Source organism: Misgurnus anguillicaudatus, chromosome 20 (assembly GCF_027580225.2).
Source record: "Misgurnus anguillicaudatus chromosome 20, ASM2758022v2, whole genome shotgun sequence".
Classification (NCBI taxonomy): domain Eukaryota; kingdom Metazoa; phylum Chordata; class Actinopteri; order Cypriniformes; family Cobitidae; genus Misgurnus; species Misgurnus anguillicaudatus.
Window position 1 is genome coordinate 31,808,621 of NC_073356.2, and position 20,673 is coordinate 31,829,293.

Below are 20,673 nucleotides of genomic sequence, written 5' to 3' on the forward strand. Positions count from 1 at the left end.
GACCCAATTTGTTTTTACATATGTATAGCACTAATACCCTGTTCTAAACCTAAACAATCTTGACAAACTATACATCATTGGAAAGCTGTAAGAGTGTAGTTATCATATATCATCACCATTTTGAGAAAGAAATGACGTAGTGAGAGTCAGTTTCTAAAAGGTCACAGGCCCACAGTAGCCAAATTTGTTTTAATATAGTTATTATAACACTAAAACCCTACTCTAAACCCAAAACATGTTGAAAAATGATCACTAGAAAGCTCTCAGGATGTAGTTTTCATATGTCAAGGTCATCTGATGATAGAAATGATGTAGTGACAGTTTTTTGTTATATGAGCCCCCCATAGGAATGCATATTAATTATTATTATATTCATAAAACTATATCCTAGAATAAATATATACAAATGTTGACAAACTATATATCATTGGAAAGCTGTACAAATGTAGTTTTTATATTAAAACGTTTTAGCAGTAATAATAATGCAGCGACAGTAATTTATTAATTTGTGACAAGAGTATGCAGCAAACCGTTGACACCTAGTGGCCGTTGTTGGTTTACATTATTTACCTTTTTATAATTTTATTTATGAAATAAAAATTTTATTTGATTATTTTTATTTATTAAAATAAATGTAAACTGCTATAACAATTTTTAATTTTAAAGTTTAATATTTCTACCTCCATACACTTCAGTGAAAATAAAAAAATATATATTAAATTGTCTTCTTTAAAACAAGACCAAGATTAGGGTTCTAGACCAAAAAAATGCCAGAGTTATATTAATTTGAAGAAGCACTTTAACATTTCACACCCCCCCACTCAAAAGGGTGGGGTGATGCCTAAGGGTTTAATATCTTAATGATTTTTGGCATACAAAAATCAATAATTTTGACCCATACAGTGTATTGTTGGCTATTGCTACAAATATTACCGTGTGACTTAAGGTTTTGTGGTCCAGGGTCACATATGATAACAAATTTAACTGTTGGCCATTAGAAAATGTCACATTGTTCAAGTAGGATTTTTGTTTTAACCCATCAAAATTGTGGTTTTTAGTTTCTGTCTTATCTAGTTTTTATTATGAATGTAAATTATAATTATGTTTGGAGAAAAAAACCTTCCAGGCATTCCAAAAATGTTCACAATGTTGTATATTGGTTGCAACTTAAAGCATTTCTGTAACACTTTAAAATAAGATTGTATTTGTCAACATTAGTAAATGCATTAGCTTACGTGAACTAACAATGAACAATACTTCTACAGCATTTATTTTTTTAATCTTTAATTTTTAGCATTTACTAATACATTTTTAAAATCAAAAGTTGTAACATTAAGTAATACACAATAAACTTACATGAACAATTGTATTTTTAACCAAAATTAATAATGATAAAAAATTGCTATTTTGCTCATTGTTAGTTAATGCATTAACTAACCTTATTTTAAAGTGTTACCCATATTTCAAACATTATACAGTAAATTAAGTTTTACACATTTCACTGATTTTCCTCCATCATCTTCAACATTTGATCCTCTGTCTCCCCCTGCAGTATCGTAAGGGTTATGACAGGACAGTACTGGAGGTCAACACCCCTCAGGTGGAACAACTTCCTCTGCTGGACATCAAGATCTCAGACTTTGGGGAGAACAATCAGAAATTTGGTTTTGAAGTAGGACCCGTCTGTTTCCTGGGATAAACACAAACACGCGCGCTAATGGAAAGAGAATTACAATCACACACACATATAGTGCCAACACTAATAAAGACATTTGAAGTTAGGTTTAAGAAGTGGGAACACATACATAAATTCACATGCACACACACACTTTGTGAAACAAAGTTGCACACAATTACATGCCCAGGGAAAAACACTCCCAGCCATGGATGGTCAACAGAGGAGACGAGAGCCACGTCGAAAGGTTCTCACAGGATCGGAGAAAAGATATCAATGAACATGGAGGTGTTTTCGGATGTGTAACAGATACTGCTGGGATAAACCTGAAGACCCTCCTGTCTCAGCCCCCTCTCACCTTCATCTCCCCTCCTCACTGCTTCTCATTTGAGATTTTCGATTCTTTCTACCTCCTTATATAGTCCTGTGCAAAGCTTCAACCCATTTTTACTCACATACTTCATCATACAAATTAAATTTACCTTCAGGTACAACAAACTGAGGAATTGAAGTTAGGCAAGGTAAGGTTAAATAAACCATTCCTGATTTAAAGTGAATCCAAAGCCATTATTAAAATTGTAAAATTGTATTGTTGTACATTTATGATGATGTGAATAAATCTGTAACAACTTGCAATTTGCAGGACAAACATAATGCCAGTGAAGTATTTATAATGAAAGAAGTTAGCTGGTTATTTTACAACGGGGTCCTTATAGCGATATAATACAAGTTAAACCTATAATATACACCTATATTTGCATTTTGTCAGACAACTCAATTTATTGTGAACCCACAACATTCAGTATTTGAATCAAACTTTCAAGTTTGACTTTTTTCATAGACAGTGTTCAGGTTGCGCATGATAACCATTTGTACAGAAATCATATATTATTGTATTTATTTTGTGAAACAAACAGGTGCTCAAAACAACCAAAACTTGCAGTATGAAATGATGTGGTATTACATTTGTAATTGTGTAGTTTTCTCATCTATTAAATATGTAAATTGAATTCCTAGACAGCAAATCTGTCTCCTCTGTATGATATACATTCGTGTTATTTCAATGCATTTGAGTTGCAGCGTGAGGTTTAGGTTAAGGTGAGATTGGTGCAGGTGGAGACAACAAAGATCAAGATGTCATGAGCAGTGAAGAAGGGACAGAAAGTGAGATGGTGCGAACCTGATGATGGGAAATATGATTTGTTTGATTTTATGTATATTTTCTGTTTCTTTTTTTAAACAAGAAGGGGGATGAAAAGCTATAAAAAATTATTTGTGAATTCAAAGTTGTTTGTGTGGTTTTCTCCCAAAGACAATAGAGGCGGGATTGGTTTGGTCTGTTTGACAAACACCTGTCTTATATGGTGCTAAAACTTGTTTTATGTAAGTACTTTAAAAATCTGTTTCTGTAATATATATAATCTATTTAAAGAGCTGTGTGACTCCTGTGTTGTCATTTTCCACATGACTTTTATGTTAATATTACATCACACATGGTGCTTTTGCTAAATCAGCAACTAACCAATAACAGCAGACGTCTCATTAAAACCCATGAGATGTCATACAGCCACTCTTCATCAAAACCCCTTTACCATTTCCAAACTGACCTATTTTGTTTATTTTGTTTTGGATTTGAACTGTTTAAACCTTCTTTGGCTTTGTTGTTTTGATCCAAATGTTCCCATTAAACCACACATCAACGCATTCCTACCTGTGTCAACTTAATTGTTTCTGCAATGCAGTATAAAATAAACATTCACACTTCAATTGTATAAATATCACTTTTTCATTTGTTACATTTTATACAATATATTTCTACAGTAATTAAATTATACAAATTTTACAAAGACAATTATCATACAAGTACAAAGGCACCGTGTTTTAGTGGTGTCTATCAGAAGACAGAGAAGTGTTTTCAGCCAATGAAAAGTCCACCTGCACCAATTCAAGAGAGAAGTTCATGTTAATTTAGAAATAAAACAGGCGAACAGCAAAATATTAAATGAAAAGCAAACACATTTTTCAGCAAAAGATCAAATTTCTTACCGGCAACTTCAATGCTGATTCCAGTTATATAGCGACTGTCATCAGAGGCCAGAAATGCACATGCATCAGCTACTTCTGCATAAAAACATATTACAATGTCTAAATGTTAACTAGTATAATCCAAAACAATTACTAGAAGACTGTTATGAGATGTACTCACAGCTATAGTAAATATAAATAAAATGTTTTATATAAATGAATTATTTACCTGCAGGCTCTCCCATCCTTCCCATTGGAATACTGGATGTGAGCTGTATACAAAATAACCAAACATGATGCAGCTTGAACGATTTTAACTCAAATGGGAAAGCACAAATTCCATTAAGGAAGAAAGAGGATGTTTTAACCATTTTTAAGATACTGTACCTCTCAGTTTAACAAAATATAATTACATATAAATACACATTATCCTAACATACCTTACTGATGACTTTTTCTGGTACTTTATCTGTCATGGGTGTAGTGATGAACCCGGGTAGGACACAATTGCAGCGAATGCCAAATCTAACACAATAGAAGAGACAGAAGTAAATTATAACCCAAAAAGCCAAGTCCATTGTAAATAAATAGATGTATAACACTTTTAAGTATAATCAACTTGGATTTACAAGTAACTTCAATATTTACATCTTGACTACTGATGAGCGTCTGTAACATAAACGTTAAAAAAGTTGAAAAATATATTAAGCAATTTTAACATTATACAGTAAGTTACGCTAGTATTCACTAGTCAAGAATACAATAAACTTAAAAAAGTACGGCAAGCAGGATTTTTTACAGTGTATTATTAAAACAGGCCAGCATGATTTGGACATGGGTGCAAAAAAAATTAACTGGCATCACGTTTACAGCTCATAAGATCTTAAAAACAGCAAAACCACACAGACTACAGCAAAACGTTTATACAGTCACATAATGTAGGGAAATATCACATATTGGTATTGTATGATGTAAAGACAAATGGTAAAAAGAAAGTACATTAAAAAGTGAAAATTGAATCTACTTAAAACAATTACTTCAAAAATTCCTGTAGAAATTACAGTATTACTGGCAGCTGTTTAATGTATGTTATTTACTGGCAACAGTTTGTTCAAAGTTAAATAGACATTAAACATTAACATTTACAGAATAAAACTAAAATGACAGCTTCATGCAAAGCATTTTGGGAACCAAAATCTGAAGGGAAAAAAACTGATAAAGGTTGATGAGGATTTCTGGTACCCAGAATGCTTTGCATGTGGCTATTATTTTATGTTTGCCAGTAAAGGGTTGAAATAACGAAACTTAAATCTACAGCAAGTCACTGGCAAAACACCTGCATGACTATAGCTTTTTTTTACAAAAATTTGACCTTTTTCAACTTAATTTTTTCACATAATTTTTTTTATTTAATGGAACAGTATGCAAACAATTTATATCAATTAATCATAAAATGGCCCTGATATGCCACTAGACATTATGAAATCATTTTCATTTCAAATATCACTGACAATTGGTCCGGCCAGGATATTGTCATTTAAAAAGTGGAGTTGCAGCCCTCAACTGATATTTATGTTGTGTATTGGCCACCAGTTGTGTGATTGCAGTACCAGTTTTGCCACAATCCTACATACTGTTCCTTTAATGTTACCAATTTAAATAACTTTTTACGTTACTCCAACATTCCCTTTTAGTAATGTTGAAATAGTAAAATTGTGAAGTACTTGCTCAGCTCTTTGGCTGCTGTCCTCGTGAGACCCTCCACACCTGCTTTAGACGCTGAATAGTTTACCTGTCCAATATTCCCAACCTAGAGCCAAAAAAACCTACATGTGACAAATATTCAAACAAATAAATAAATAATAATTTTGTGGTGATTTCAGATATACACAAAAATTGAATGGTGACAGAAGCTGAAGATTTGAATGTTGTGAAAGGCTGACCTTGCCAACTATACTGCCCACAGTAATGATGGAGCCCTTCTGAGCACCTGCAGACACCAGAGCTTTAGAGACCGCCTGAGTTACCAGAAAGGTTCCCTGAAAAAGACAAAAATAAAACAGATATTGACTACATTTGAAAAACATCATTGATCATTTATATTGCGTCATATTTCTACTACGTAATGGCAAACTTCTCTTTTATGACAACATTCAGAAATAAGTCCATCTGCATTATTAGGGCCCGAGCACCGAGGAGCAGGCCAGAATGGCCTGCACCGTGGGTGCAAAGCCCTATTGTTTTTTCTTTTTCTTCTCCAAAATTAATCGCATTTTTGAGGGCCTAAACATGCTCAAAAACTCATGAAACTTTGCACACACGTCGAAAGTGACGAAAATTTACAGAAGTAAACATCAATATAACAACAATCAGTTACAGTCATAGCGCCACCTGCTTCACACAGGAGGTGTGGCACATCAAAGTTTCTTTGAATATCCACCTGAATACACACTTAAATTTAAATCCCCTTGGTTCACTGCTTTACTGAGGCTATGTCCACACGAAGCCGGTGCATTCCCTATCCGATAATTTTTTTTCATTGCTCTAAAAAAATAATCCGTAAACACGAAACCACTGAAACCGACTGAAAGCGGTGTAGTATATATGCCGGACCAGTATGGGGCGCTGTAATTCTGCCACAAATATACACTATACCCGGAGAAGAAGACTTTGAGCATGCCCATAACCAACGTATGGTGTTGTCCATTATCGCTTGTTGGTCACCACAATTGCACAGAAGCAAAAGATTTTGCTGTAATAAAGCTAGTAGGCTTTAGTAGCTTCTGTAGCACGAACACAATCACGTAGTCCGCCATTATTGTTGTTGCTGTTACGTGTGATGCTTCCGACACGTGATGTGATGACGTTTTCGCTTCACAAAATATATGGATTGGTTGACAGACGAAACCGCAAGGGTGTCGGTTTCAGATTTATCCACTTTAGGACCCGGTTTCAAAAAATAGCGGATTCAGTCTCCCAAAACGCCGGATCCGTGTGGATGAAACGCCAATACGATAACAAATTTATGCGTATACAGTGATCCGCGTCTCCGTGTGGACAGCCCCTAAGGCTATAGGGTGGCGGTGCACATGCGTGCGAGGGCCCTTCCATCGCTGCTTGCAGTTTTAATTACTATTGCTCATCCTTAGAGCTGTGATTTGACCAGGTCTCTAACCCTACACGTTGAACTTTGGTACATAAATTGTGACATCTAAAATCATGCAGCCTGTTGACAAGTTACATGATTTCTTTAGGAAGATCAGAAAACATTTTAACATCTTGGTGATGGACTCTTTTTAGTTGAGTTGCAGCAAATTTTGCACATGCAAGCACCATTGACATTTCCTTCAGAAAAACCCTGATCAGCAGTACCTTCAAGTTAACACCAATGACTCTGTCGAAATCTTGTTCCTCCATCTTGAGAAGAAACTCATCTTGAGTGATACCAGCAGCGTTCACACACACCGAAGGTGGCTGAAAATAACGCAGCTGTAAAGAAACAAAAATAAACAGATTAGCAATGTCCCCAAAGATATTTAAAGATTTTATAGTTAATCATTATTTACATTTGTGATCCTATCGTAAAATCCAAGCTAAAGTCTCAAATGTTACTCAGTCAATATTAAGAATATCAAGGTTATATTTTCACAGAACTTCACGTTACGTAAGATGATTTTATGTACAAAACAGTAAATCACAAAAAGAAAAAATGTAAGCTGGGTTTTCACAGGTCCAATATCACGCCCTCATTAAAACCTGTGTGACAGTCTTGACTGGCCTGAATAGCACAGAAACATGACCGTCATACCTGAATACTTGACACTAAATTCTCCACACTGTCCTTCAATGACACGTCCACCCCTAGAGCCATGTGCTCCTGTCCTTTGTGGTCACGTGACAGGAGTTGAAGGGTCTGATTGGCTGATTCCTCATTGCGGTCAGCCACAACTACAGACGCTCCTTCGGTGGCAAATCTCTGACACACTGCCCTGCCGATGCCACTGCCCCCTCCTGAAACACAGAAGCCACAGTTAGGACACAGATAATTGTTATAATTTTCTATGTCCCAAACAATTATTCATATTTCCTTATGACTAAAATAGGTTAAAATATTTTTTTCTGTTCTAGATGTAAAATCTGAAAGCAATATATTTAAATCAATACAAAAAAAACCAAACATATAAATTCTAATGGTTTCCTTTACAAATAGCCTTATGAAACATCAGCTGTACCATTAAAACCCATTACAAAATTCATTTATGTTGTGTGTTTAGGGTCTTATTTCAGTACAATTTAAAGGTGTTGTATTGGTTTCCATCTGTTAGTTAGATAACACGATCTCCCCAATAAAACCCAACACATAACCAGTAGACACAGACCATTAGTTAAAACCAATGCAATGTCTCTGATGGTTTCTATTGTTTTCGTCAGCAAAGCTACGCCTCAAATATATGCCTAATATTAAAACAATGCTTATTTATATTTATTGATGGCTAAACAAGTTTAAAAAAAATTATATGCATATTTCGGATATAAAATGTAGCAATACATTTATTTCAATACATACATTTTAAGTAAATTAACCTCATTAGGTCATTATGCATAAAGAAAAAAACAGGTACACCGAGGTATAAAACTATAAAGCTGGGACTGGTTGTTTTACTTAATGCTTTCAGTTTAAATCGCTGTATTATGTGTACAGCTTTAAAGTGTTAGTATGATGGCAGACAAATTCTAACAACATAATCGTGATGTCCCTTAAAAGGACTAGAAATCTCACCGGTCACTAATGTCAACCTCGATATGAGACGAATGGGCGCCGCCATGACAGTGCAGTGCAGGGATGTGCAGTACCGCGAGTGTCCACTAGAGGGAACCAAAAGACCAATAATCATTTTATGCGTGTCAAAGAAAAAAATTGTCAAAAGTGAGATAAATGCTAAACAGTTTTATTTTAATATTATAGATTTCTTATGTGAAGTAGAACATTTTATTAATTCACTAAGAGTAATTAATTACACTTTTTTAAGAGATATAATGAGATGATTTGTTTTTTTTCTGTTCTTGTTTTTTCCCTCTCTCTCTTCTCTTTCATTGGTTCAGATGACTTTGAATGTAAATTTGTTAATAAAGTAAAGTTGTATAATATTTTTTATTTGAATATATTTGATCAATAGGGGGCAGTATAATTAAGCATGAACTAGTCTGGTTGCGTATACCATCCATAACAGTGTAGTAGTTCTAAAAACTAGTAGTTATAAAAGCACCTATTTGACATGTAAATATGCGTTTTCTTGAAGTACTTATGTCGTCATAAGATCCGCCCGTATTGGCAACAGCAGACTTTTAATTAGCATACAGTAAATAACATACATATTTTCTCAATGACACTAACATTGTTAAAATACTCCACATTTGATAACCTATGAGCAAAGGTGTGCATGTCCATGAAGCACACAAAGAGAAGGTAAGTTGTAATAATCATTACTACATGCAGTGGGTCTATTGATTTAGGCAGTAATTGTAAGCTTTTGTAGTGGTTATGCTACTTGCTTATTGGGCTAGAAATATTCAGTGATCATTAATGATGTGATGAAAGTATAGTTTTTATTAAATTCAAAACATTTAAAAAGCACACATGCACATAAAGTAGCTCAAATGATCTGGGTAAAGCACGATGTTGTATGGTAATTCAGTAATGTCAGTACCGTAATTGACCACAAGAGGGCAGAAGTGAGCTACATAATAAAAACCACCTGCAACATTCAAAATACCATCTGCTCTCTCTCTCTCTCTCTCTCTCTCTCTGTCTCTCGCTCTCTCTCTCTCTCTCTCTCTCTCTCTCTCTCTCTCTCTCTCTCTCTCTCTCTCCAGGCGAAAAAAAGTGCACAAAAAACACTTTATTTTGTAAATGTACTCTTTTCACGTACTAATTTCATAAAAATGAGTCTTTAGTACTTCTTAAACCTATAAGAGTAAACCTAAGTGTAGCCCCGATTCATCTGCCATTTATACATCAAGTAATTCGTATACTGTTTCAAGTTCACTGAAGTAGAAATACATATTTTTTAATTATTATATTTGTAATGTATAGCTTTTACACTTTATTTAGCACAAAAATAACAACATACCACAAATGTACTTGCTGGTATTTAAGTATATTTTAGTACATTCAATTTTACTTACTAGGGTTCATATAAAAATTATGTTATGTTCATATAAAAAAAAATATTTTAAAATGGTCATTTACAGTTTAATGTTCTAGAGTAGAGATAGGAAAACATAAAGTGGTCTTTTGTGTTAATGCTGTTTTGGTCAGGGGTTTGTATACTTTCTCTTATCACTATCATTGAGTAAATAAGCTCCGCATTGCACCTGTGCTCTGAAACTCAAACCCTTCACCGTGTGTCTGGAGAAATGAGAGCACTTTTACTTTTCTGTGGCTTTTGGTAAATGCAGGTGAGTGTTCTCGTTTCTGCCTACAGCTTTTTACCCCACTTGATATCATATAACACCATTAACTTGAAACCTGAATATAAATGAGTTATTTAAGAAATAGTTATACATTTAAAATATCTATCTACATTTTGTTTTATCTCGGTATCTTTTGTGAAGGTCTGGGCTTCTACATTATCATATATATAGTTTTTTTCCTTCTGTTTTTAGCTTTAAATTGCAAATTTGTTGGAAATTGTATGTTTTGGCACATTTATGCAAATATTACACCGCAGTTGAAGGTAGTCATCCACAGCAAACCTGTGATGTTCAAATTTTTATTACAATAAAAAAATATTTTATAATCTGGCTCAACTCTTAAAGATGATAAAAAATAATAATAGTTTAGATGTAAAGCTGCTCTCACTGGAGAGGAAGGGATGTAAAACCTGGGGGGGAGGAGAAAAGCAAAAAAAAAAAAACAATTATTTAGGTTATCACAATTTTTGCATTACTTTAGGATCAGTATTGGCAGATGTGTACCTCTGTGTTTTCTTTTGTAGTAGTAATATACAGAAGAGAAAGTCACAATAAGACCAATGATGAACAAAGTGCAGCCCACAGTTAACTTCATGATTCTGCTGTCTAGAGGCGTGGAGTCTGAGAATGGGAAAGTAATTCGGTTTATGTCATTATGGTCCCATAGATCAGATGATTGTAACAATGTTCACATCGTCATTTCCAGAAATCATTAGATGACAATGTTCATAACATCAAATGAATCCATGCATGGCTTTGTAATTGATGACAGCAAAATACTTAATCCTAACATTCACATCTATAGGGCAGTTTCCCGGACAGGGTTTAGAATATTGGCATTTAAATAGTTTATACAAACATATCTTCAAAAAAACAATACTGTTGTGCATCTTGAGACAAAACATTGACACTGATTTATGTTAAAGGGGACATTTCACAAGACTTTTTTAAGATGTAAAATACATCTTTAGTGTCCCTAGAGTACATATGTGAAGTTCTAGCTCAAAATACCATATAGATCATTTATTATAACATGTTAAAATTGCCACTTTGTAGGTGTGAGCAAAATGTGCCATTTTGCGGTGTGTCCTTTAAAATGCAAATGAGCTGATCTCTGCATTAAATGGCAGTGCCGTGGTTGGATAGTGCAGATTAAGGGGCCGTATTATCCCCTTCTGACATCACAAGCGGAGCCAAATGTCAATTACATATTTTCACATGCTTGCAGAGAATGATTTACCAAAACTAAGTTAGTGGGTTGTTATTTTTCACATTTTCTAGGTTAATAGAAGCACTATGGACCCAATTATAGCACTTCAACATGAAAAATTCAGATTTTCATGAGATGTCCCCTTTAAAAAATGTCACTGAGAGATGTTTTTAAATGAAAGCAACTCAAACATACATTTTAGTCGGGGACTAGAATAAGGCCTGTCCAGGAAACCACATATGTTCTTTCAAAAATGTGCCCCACTTGTGAAAACCCAACTAAAGGAATTTTATTGTAATTTTCTGTTTTCTACATACAATCATCCTACACACATATAAAGAACATTCTGTGAAATTAAACTTTTTATAAAATAATATCTTTAATATTAACTGCGTAAGGTCATTGAAAACAATTTAAAATCAATTATTAATATCTCACGTTGCCTTTAACTTACCCCAGTTCACAATGAGAGGTTCCTTCAGACTGCTGTGTTCCACCTGACAGCTCACTCTTACCCCTCTTTGAACCACCAACTCCAGGTACGAATGGATTTGGTAACTCCAATCCCCATTATCCATGAACTCTGTAGAGGTCACATCTTCGTTGACCTTTGATCCGTCTATTAGCCAAGTGACATTAATGGCCCGGGGATAGAAATTGTACACATGGCACTCCAGTGTGGTCAGCTGACCGTAGCGAGCCTTCTCATTGGACCGTACGGTAACATCGGGCGGCACTGTTACAAAAAACAATTACTTGAAAACTACATTTAACAATCTCTTATTTATTTAATTATACCCACCGATTACAACCAATGTTACATGCATATTCTCAGAATAAGGCTTATGTTTGTGATCCAGTCTGAATTTCCCAGACTGGATCACAAATGTTCTTAAATATCCTATCTCACTTGATGAAGAGATATTTGAAAAAAAAAATGTCTTGACCCTTTCTTCTTGTGCTGTTGATGTAGTATCTGGCATGAGCTCTGCACAGTGAATCCAGTTCGGCTTTCCGCTCTCTCATCTTCCAGCTCTGATTGTTGTAATGCTCAGCATTTATGATCCCATACTCATCATAACCAACATACTTCCCCAGTCTTGAGTCATAAGTGCATAAAAGCCTCTGATTGAAGACCAGCTTCACTCTGTAGACCATGTCAGACAAATCTTCTGAGCCATACTCGCATTCATCAATGTCCTGGAATACATAAAGCTCTGGAGGAAACAAACATCACTTACCGTATGGATGTATATGATTGACTTTTTACTTTTGGTTTAACATAAAAAAGCAAATTACCTGGTTGCTTTAAGATTTAGAGTTGATTTGACTTTAAAATATTAGTTGATTACATTATTTATTATTTGACAATGTTGTGTCAACTAATATTTTTGAGTTTAATTAATTTTTAGAAGGATCTCTTGACAGAAATGCAATATAATATACATAACTATATTATCAGTAGTGTAGAAAGACCTTACATTATAAACTGTATTGTTTTTACTGTACAAAATGCAAGTTAAAACAACTTGGTTTTGCCAGTCAATTCAACCTACTATTTTAGGTTTTGGCTTTAAAAAGTTCACATAACTTAAACATTCAAGTTGAAATTGTTTAACTTAATTTTTTGAGTTATTTACAAAATTTGCCAAAAATGCTGCATATTTTTTACAGTGTACTTTCAAGTTCCAAAAATAAAATGGGGGACAAGGAAGTGGCTGAAGCACAAATTTAGTTTAAATAAAGTTATATTTTCACATTTTACACATTTTGATTGCATTTCTAGTGAAAAATTTGTATTGTAGTTTTTAAATATGCACTGTAAAAAAAATTGCTGCCTTAAATTTTTTGTTGAATCAACTCAGATTAACAAGTCATTTCAACTTTCTATAATTAATCTTGACTAGAGATGAGTTGTTATAAGTTATAAAATATAGTTGAAAAAAGTCAATTTCATTTTTTAAGTTGTAGCAACTTATAGGCAAGGCAAGGCAAGGCAAAGTTTATTTGTATAGCACATTTCATACACAAAGGTCATTCAAAGTGCTTTACATAGAAATGAGAAAACAAAAATCAAAGATACATGAATTTGAAATATCAATTAAAAGAAAATAAATGTGATTTTAATAAAAACTGTTTAAATGTGTGAAAAAGAATAAAACAGGAATAAAAGTATAAAACAGTTAAAAATAAGAATAAAAACAAGAGAAATAGAAAATAATTAAAATAGTGCATATATAATATAGTGCAATCAGTTCGGACGCAGCATAGTGCTCATTCAGTAAATGCATAGCTAAACAGATGTGTTTTGAGTCTGGATTTGAATGTGGCTACTGTTGGAGCACATCTGATCTCTTCTGGAAGCTGGTTCCAGCTGCGACTGGCATAATAGCTAAAAGCTGACTCTCCTTGCTTTGAGTGAACCCTTGGTATTTCTAGCTGATGTGATCCTAATGATCTGAGTGATCTGATAGGTTTGTATTCAATGAGCATATCAGCAATGTATTTAGGTCCTAGTCCAATGAGTGATTTATATACCATTAATAATACTTTAAAATCAATCCTAAATGTAACTGGTAGCCAGTGTAGCGACCTGAGGACTGGTGTGATATGTTCATATTTTCTGGTTCTGCTCAGAATCCTGGCAGCAGCGTTCTGAATGAGCTGGAGCTGTCTAATGGTCTTTTTGGGAAGGCCAGTGAGGAGGCCATTACAATAATCCACCCTGCTGGTGATGAAAGCATGCACAAGTTTCTCTAAGTCTTGTCTGGAAACAAAGCATCTAATTCTTGCGATATTTTTGAGATGATAGTATGCTGATTTAGTTATTGCTTTGACATGACTGCTGAAACTAAGGTCAGACTCCAGAATCACACCAAGATTCCTGACTTGATTTTTAGTTGTTTGACCCCTAGCGTCAAGGTATGCATTCACCTTGAGAACTTCATCTTTGTTTCCAAACGCAATGACTTCAGTTTTCTCTTTGTTTAACTGAAGAAAGTTTTGGCACATCCAACTGTTAACTTCATCAATGCATTTGCACAGGGAGTCAATGGGGCTATCGTCGTTAGGGGATAGAGCTAAGTAGATCTGGGTGTCGTCTGCATAACTGTGATAGGCAATTTTGTTCTCTCTCATTATTTGGCTTAGTGGGAGCATATACAGGTTGAACAGGAGTGGCGCAAGAATTGAGCCTTGCGGGACTCCGCATGTCATGGATGTCCACTCAGATTTATGGCCACCTATACTTACATAATAACCTCTCCCTTCTAAGTATGACTTGAACCATTTCAGGACCACCCCAGAAAGTCCGACCCAGTTTTCCAGCCTGTCAAGAAGTATGTTGTGATCGACAGTGTCAAAAGCAGCACTGAGGTCGAGTAGCACCAGCACTGATAGTTTGCCTGTGTCTGTGTTGAGGCGAATATCATTTATTATCTTTATGAGCGCTGTCTCTGTACTGTGGTGTGGTCTGAAACCAGATTGAAAAATGTCAAAGTAACCATTAGAAATTAAGAATTTGTTCAGCTGATTGAAAACAACTTTTTCAATGATCTTGCCTATGAAAGGAAGATTTGAGATTGGTCTGTAGTTGCTCAATACAGTGTTATCTAGGTTGCTCTTTTTCAGGAGGGGCTTAACAACTGCAGTTTTAAGGGACTTTGGAAAAGTCCCAGAGTGAAGTGATGAATTTACCACTTTTAGGAGATCTGCTTCTAAACAGTTAAAGACACTTTTGAAAAAAGATGTTGGGATTGTGTCAAGGGCACAGGTTGATGTTTTAAGATGCTGTACTGTTTCTTCCAAAATTTTACCATCAACTGCTTCGAAATCAGACATCGTAACTACTTTCTGATGTTGTGGTCTGATTTGTCTGACCCCGGCGCAGCTCAAGGATGTGCTGATCACCTTTCTGATATTATTGATTTTCTCAGAGAAGAAGTTAGCAAAATCACTACAATTCCTCTCTGAGAGCATATCACTTGGAATGTGAGTTGGGGGGGTTGTTAGTCTCTCTATAGTAGCAAAAAGAGTGCGTGTGTTATTTATGTTTTTGTTTATAATATTTGAAAAGAAAGTCTGTCTAGCTTTGCCTAGTTCCACACTGAAAGCACGAAGGCTGTCTTTATAGATATTATAATGGACTACAAGTTTTGTCTTCCGCCACATGCGCTCAGCTTTTCTGCATTGTCTCTTCATATTTTGCACCTCTGTTGAGTTTCTCCAAGGTGATTTTTGCCTGCCATTCTTCTTCCTGACTTTTACAGGAGCAATATCATCGATTACACTCTTAACTTTCGAATTAAAGGAATCAAGGAGAAAATCAACAGAGTCTGCAGATATGCTTGGTGTTAAAGATATAGCCTTCATAAATAGCACACTGGTGTTCTCATTTAAGGATCTCTTTTTGACAGACACAGATCTAGTTTCAATAGTAGGAGAGATTAATATATCAAAGAAAATACAGAAATGATCAGACAGTGCTACATCCTTAATAACAACTGATGAAATGTTTACACCCTTACTGATAATTAAATCTAGAGTGTGTCCACGATTGTGTGTGGGTCCATGTACATGTTGAGTCAGATCAAAAGTATTTAAAACAGCTGTGACATCTTTTGTCATAATGCTTTCTGGCTTATCTATGTGAATGTTAAAATCTCCAGCAATAGCAAAACAGTCAAACTCTGAGGAAATCATTGATAACAGTTCTGTAAAGTCCTCAACAAATGCTGGAGAGTATTTTGGGGGCCTGTAAATAATGATCAGTAGAATGCGTGGGGTACCTTTCAACACAATACCTAGATGTTCAAAAGACGGGTAATTCCCAAATGACACTTGCTTACATTGATAGACATCTTTAAAAAGAGCAGCAAGACCTCCACCCCTCCTAGCAGCTCTGCAAAAACTCAAATAGGTAAAGTTAGGAGGGGCTGTTTCATTAAGGACTGTTGCACTGTAGCTTTCTTCTAGCCATGTTTCATTTAGAAACATAAAATCCAGGTTGTTTGTGGCTATTAAGTCGCTGACTAGAAGTGATTTGTTTTTAAGTGAACAGATATTTAAAAGTGCTAACTTAATAGTACAATTTTTTTCCCTAACAGAGATCTTAGTTTGACAAGTCACAGGCAGCAGATTAGATTGATTTGCCACACGATTTGATCTAGCCTTACACTTTCTATCATGTACTAAAACAGAAATAGAGAAAGATATAGGCACACTGAGTTCCTGCTTTTGTAAACATTTGATAAAAGTATTAGTATTCTCATAGCAGGAACCCGACACACATCACTGAGAGCCATTATCAGTTGTTTTTGGTTCACCTACAGCGGATGGAGGAGGGTGTGTGCCTTGGCGTTGTGTCAGAGACCGAAGAGCTCTCACAGGACGAGGAGGGGGTACTGGGCCCACTGGCTTTGGTGGTTTTGGGGCTTGCTGTTTTCTGGTTGAAATCTGTGGGCTTGCAGCAATAGAGTGGGATAGTTTAGTTCCAGCATAAACCAGTTCCTCCATTTTTCCGGAGAAGGTCAAAAGCGGGGATGCTGGAGAGAGGAATGACATATCTAGTGAGGAGTCCTGTTGTTCTGATGTGACCGGAGGCTGTGATATGTTGTCCTGGTTTCCCTGGCTGTTTTCCAGAAAGTCGTCCTTGGGTGCTGAATCTTGGAGCCGTTCTAATCTGACACAGTCTGACTGTAGTAAGCTCTGTGGGCATGACTCAGCTGAGATTGTGTCCATGAGCAGTGGTTGTTGTGGCTGAGTGGTGTTATCTCTGTCCTTGTGGGATATGTCAACATCATGTCCATTCAGGTGCTGGAAAGAAGTCCTGTGGTCATTCATACTCTGTCCAGGTGTGTGTGTGCCATTCAGGTTGAGTGGATTGGCACACACTGCTGAAGGATGATGAAGGGAGAAATAGATGTTGTCCTTTAGAACTCTAGCACCCAGCCTGTTTGGGTGGATGCCATCCTGTTTAAATAGTTGTCTCTGACTCCAGAAAAGATTGAAGTTGTTGATAAAGTTCAATCCTTTTATGTTGCAGGTTTTTTGCAGCCATGTATTAAGTCCAAGCAAACGTGAAAACCTATTTGTTCCTCTTGCTGGAAGTGGTCCACTGATGAACGGCTGAGCTTTTACTGTTCTGAGTGTTTCAAAAAGTTTGTTGAAATCCCTCTTAAGTAGTTCAGATTGCTCTTTGTGAATATCATTCTTCCCTACATGAATGACAATTCGATTTACAGTCTTATGTTTCATCAGAATGTTCTTAAGTTCCCTGTTTACATCAGAAACGGTCGCTTGTGGAAGGCAGCACGTAGTTGAGTCTCTGTTGCTATAGTTTCTGATTATTGAGTCACCTAATATCAGAGTTCTGGGCTCGGATGCGCTCTGCGCTGAGTGCCGCTGTCTGCTCGATCTTGAGCGGCAGTTAGCATCAGTGTTAGCTGCTGGCTGATTTGATCGGTGTTTAGTCACATTTATCACATTTGGGGATTCCTCACTCATATTCATTAATACTTCAAATCTGTTCTCAAGATGTATAGGTGGTGGTAGAAAGTCAGTGTTTGCAATCCTTGTCCTAGCTGTATCTGGGGTAGAGGAAGCTATTGCGGCAAAATGTGATGCTCGTGACAGTCTGATTTCTTGAGTGATTTTGGGTCTTGCTCCCTGTTTGTACCATTGATTAGTGTGTTGATCATTAGATTTATGGGACTCACCGGCTGTTTGCTGAGGGCGTCCATGATGACGAAGCTCTGTTGTGTGTTCCGTCTGGTTTGGTAGTCCTGTAAGTAACTTTGTTTCAAGAACAGCAATCCTTTGTAAAAGTCTGTGGCAGTTTGTGCAGCAAGTAGATTGTTGATGAGGCATTCCTTTTTCTTATCCTTTTCAATGAAGGCAGCTGTGTTTTTCCTTCTGGAATGTAAGCTGATGGCGGTGAGAGGCTAGACGGATGAAAAATTCCACTTTTTTGTAATCCTCCAGTCCCGAAAGTTTGTAAATTGACGTTGATGCCAAGCTTTGTTGTTTGAGCACTATGCTGATTTGCTGAAGTTAAAATTATAAGATAAAATATAAAAGCGATAGAGCAAAGCGCAGAGCAGTAAGCAAAAGCGTCCGAACAGTAGCAGAGCAGGAAGTGGAGGGCTTATAGTAAGTTGTCATCATCTACTCACCCTCATGTTGCCAAAACCCGTATAAATGTCTTTGTTCTGATAAACACAAAGGAAGATACTTTGAAAAATGTTTGTAACCAAACCGCCCGTGGACTCCATTCACCTCCACAGTAGGAAAAAAAATACTATGGAAGTAAATGGGGTCCACGAACGGTTTGGTTTCTCAAAATATTTCTAAAAATATTTTGCTTTGTGTTCATCAGAACAATTAAAATTATACGGGTTTGTAACAACATGAGAGTAAATGATGGCAGAATTTTAGTGTTTGCGGTGAACTATCCCTTTAAGATTTATTAAAATATACACTGCCATGTAGTAACTTTGATGTGTAGAATATAAGTGTAAGTGGATATCTTAAATTATTTATTTACTTTTTTCTAAGTCTGGTCCCTTAGTGCAATCATACATTGGTTGTATGTTGATCCACAAAAAGAGATTTAAACGGTTGATTTTATTTTTAAACTTTTTGTTCCTGTTTAATAATCTGTGTCATACTGGCCGTACAAGTCAATCCTGTCTTTCTTTATCAGTAACTTCTGAGAATTAAACGTACCTTCAGATAGGATAGATGAAAAAGCAAAGACCACCAGGACGAGTCCATGTTCAGGTCTGAGACTCTTTGATGTCCACATCTTCACTGTCTCATGTGTAGTTCAAGCAGCGCAGTTTGAAAACACTATATGTGAATAATGAAAGACAAAGACATTCCTGCCTTTTGTTTGCACGCTCACTTCCTCATAATTTGGTAACGTACACCAAAACCACACACAGGAAGATGTAACAACAGAAACAAATCCCGTGAGACACCAAACCCTCTTTTGTCTGGTTAAAAAATTATTAGGAAGTTATAGGAAGGTTCATGTTTCTACATTTATCATACAACAATTTATTACATTTCAAAGTAAACAGTGTTTATATATATATATACAGTATTTATATACTAAATATTGTATTTACTCCTCAGTATATTCAGATTGTTTCTTATTAGCTCATGTAAGATCAACAGCCAAACTGATTTTTATTGCATGTGGCAACGTGATTCTTAAATTCAGCTAATGATAATCTTAATAGGAAATCTATTTCAGTGCTAACCGGTGAATGTGGTTAATTTTGTGACTGCCACCTACTCATGTAGCTAAAAAAGCATCCTGAGCTGTTAAAGACATTGCACAAACATTAATGTTCAGATCACACAATTTGTACTGTAGATGCTTTATAGGTGCAAACAAGCTTTACATTTTCATTATGTGTATCCTGGAATCAAAGTGTACTGCAGGCCTATATATAACCAATATAATATTGAAAACCACAGTGCAGTTCCCCTTGTGTATCAGAGTAAAACTGGTCCTCCCGGCTAAGTCTGGTCTCTCACAAAAGGTTTTCTTCATGATTAAAGTTTTGTTTCCTTGCTGCTGTCGCTCTATTTCAGGGTTTATCAACTTCCGGCCCGTGGGCCAAATGCGGCTCTCCAGTCACCTTTATCTGGCCCGTTAGTCATCTTTTTCTGATTTAAAATCAACATGGTTATTTTAAAGCCGCAAATGACGGCCAATTAACCGGAAGGAGAGTCGCGAATGGGCTGTGTGGGGTGCCAAATCTGTGTGGGTGGGTGCATCATTTTCGGATCCAATTTGAGCTTTGGATGCAAAAATATATAAAACCGACCGAAAGGGATGTATTTCAGTGTGTTCCAATCAAAACACCTCTGTGCAAGGTGAAAATTATTAATCCTTTTTTGTTTAACTTTATCTGTAATGTTTGAAACTTTTAAAAACGATTGATTACTGAAAACGTTGATTATTAAGTATAAGTATATTCGTAGATTAAAGGCCCTTACGCTGGAATGAGCTTCTCTCCAGCGTTGACACGGATTTATGATTAAACTGAATTTGCATTACGACTGCCACTAGGGGGCAAACTCCAACAGTCAGATATATCTTTAAAATATTAAAAAAGAAAATATGAAATGCAATTTTAGTTATTAGGAGAAGACTGACATTATGTTGTGAATATTTGAAATGTAAATATTTGTAGTTTTCATTAAAAATTATTTCGTTACACTTGCACTTTTTGTGAATGTTTATAGTTGAACTATTAACATTTGTCTCTTGCAATAT

The 20,673-nt window shown here is 35.7% G+C and overlaps 2 protein-coding genes across 4 annotated transcripts in view; one reads left to right on the forward strand and one right to left on the reverse strand.

The window, feature by feature from the left end:
• col11a2 (collagen, type XI, alpha 2) overlaps nucleotides 1–3,108 on the forward strand; it is a 37,530-nt gene extending 34,422 nt beyond the window's left edge. Inside the window, exon 66 of the mRNA XM_073858538.1 lies at nucleotides 1,553–3,108. Within this exon, the coding sequence (XP_073714639.1) occupies nucleotides 1,553–1,699 (147 nt within the window). The 3' untranslated portion in view covers nucleotides 1,700–3,108. The remainder of the gene's footprint in view (nucleotides 1–1,552) is intronic.
• A 337-nt stretch (nucleotides 3,109–3,445) lies between these two features.
• hsd17b8 (hydroxysteroid (17-beta) dehydrogenase 8) lies at nucleotides 3,446–19,295 on the reverse strand. 3 transcript variants are annotated; one of them, XM_055220875.2, is made up of 14 exons: nucleotides 19,110–19,293; nucleotides 12,332–12,601; nucleotides 11,839–12,120; nucleotides 10,679–10,795; nucleotides 10,563–10,584; nucleotides 8,481–8,566; nucleotides 7,509–7,711; nucleotides 7,073–7,189; nucleotides 5,644–5,739; nucleotides 5,425–5,510; nucleotides 4,141–4,225; nucleotides 3,930–3,972; nucleotides 3,722–3,796; nucleotides 3,446–3,610 (listed from the first exon to the last, which is right to left on the reverse strand). In XM_055220875.2, the coding sequence occupies exons 1-14, from the start codon at nucleotides 19,186–19,188 to the stop codon at nucleotides 3,591–3,593; spliced, it is 1,581 nt and encodes a 526-aa protein (XP_055076850.2). In that variant the 5' UTR covers nucleotides 19,189–19,293; the 3' UTR covers nucleotides 3,446–3,590. The 3 variants fall into 3 exon arrangements, 2 of the variants coding, with proteins under 2 accessions (XP_055076850.2, XP_055076851.2); XM_055220876.2 differs by having other exon boundaries at nucleotides 12,332–12,584; nucleotides 19,110–19,292; XR_008648640.2 differs by lacking the exon at nucleotides 3,446–3,610 and having other exon boundaries at nucleotides 5,429–5,510; nucleotides 19,110–19,295.
• Between the last annotated feature and the right edge of the window lie 1,378 nt (nucleotides 19,296–20,673).

What these genes read in the sequence shown, in the direction of transcription:
- hsd17b8 (XM_055220875.2), bottom strand. Translation starts at nt 19,188, where the DNA reads ATGTGGACATCAAAGAGTCTCAGACCTGAACATGGACTCGTCCTGGTG. An exon ending in TTCATCTATCCTATCTGAAG is followed by an intron (nt 12,602 to 19,109) that starts GTACGTTTAATT and finishes TGTTTCCTCCAG; the next exon opens with AGCTTTATGTATTCCAGGAC. An exon ending in TTTACATCCCTTCCTCTCCA is followed by an intron (nt 8,567 to 10,562) that starts GTGAGAGCAGCT and finishes GGTTCCCTCTAG; the next exon opens with TGGACACTCGCGGTACTGCA.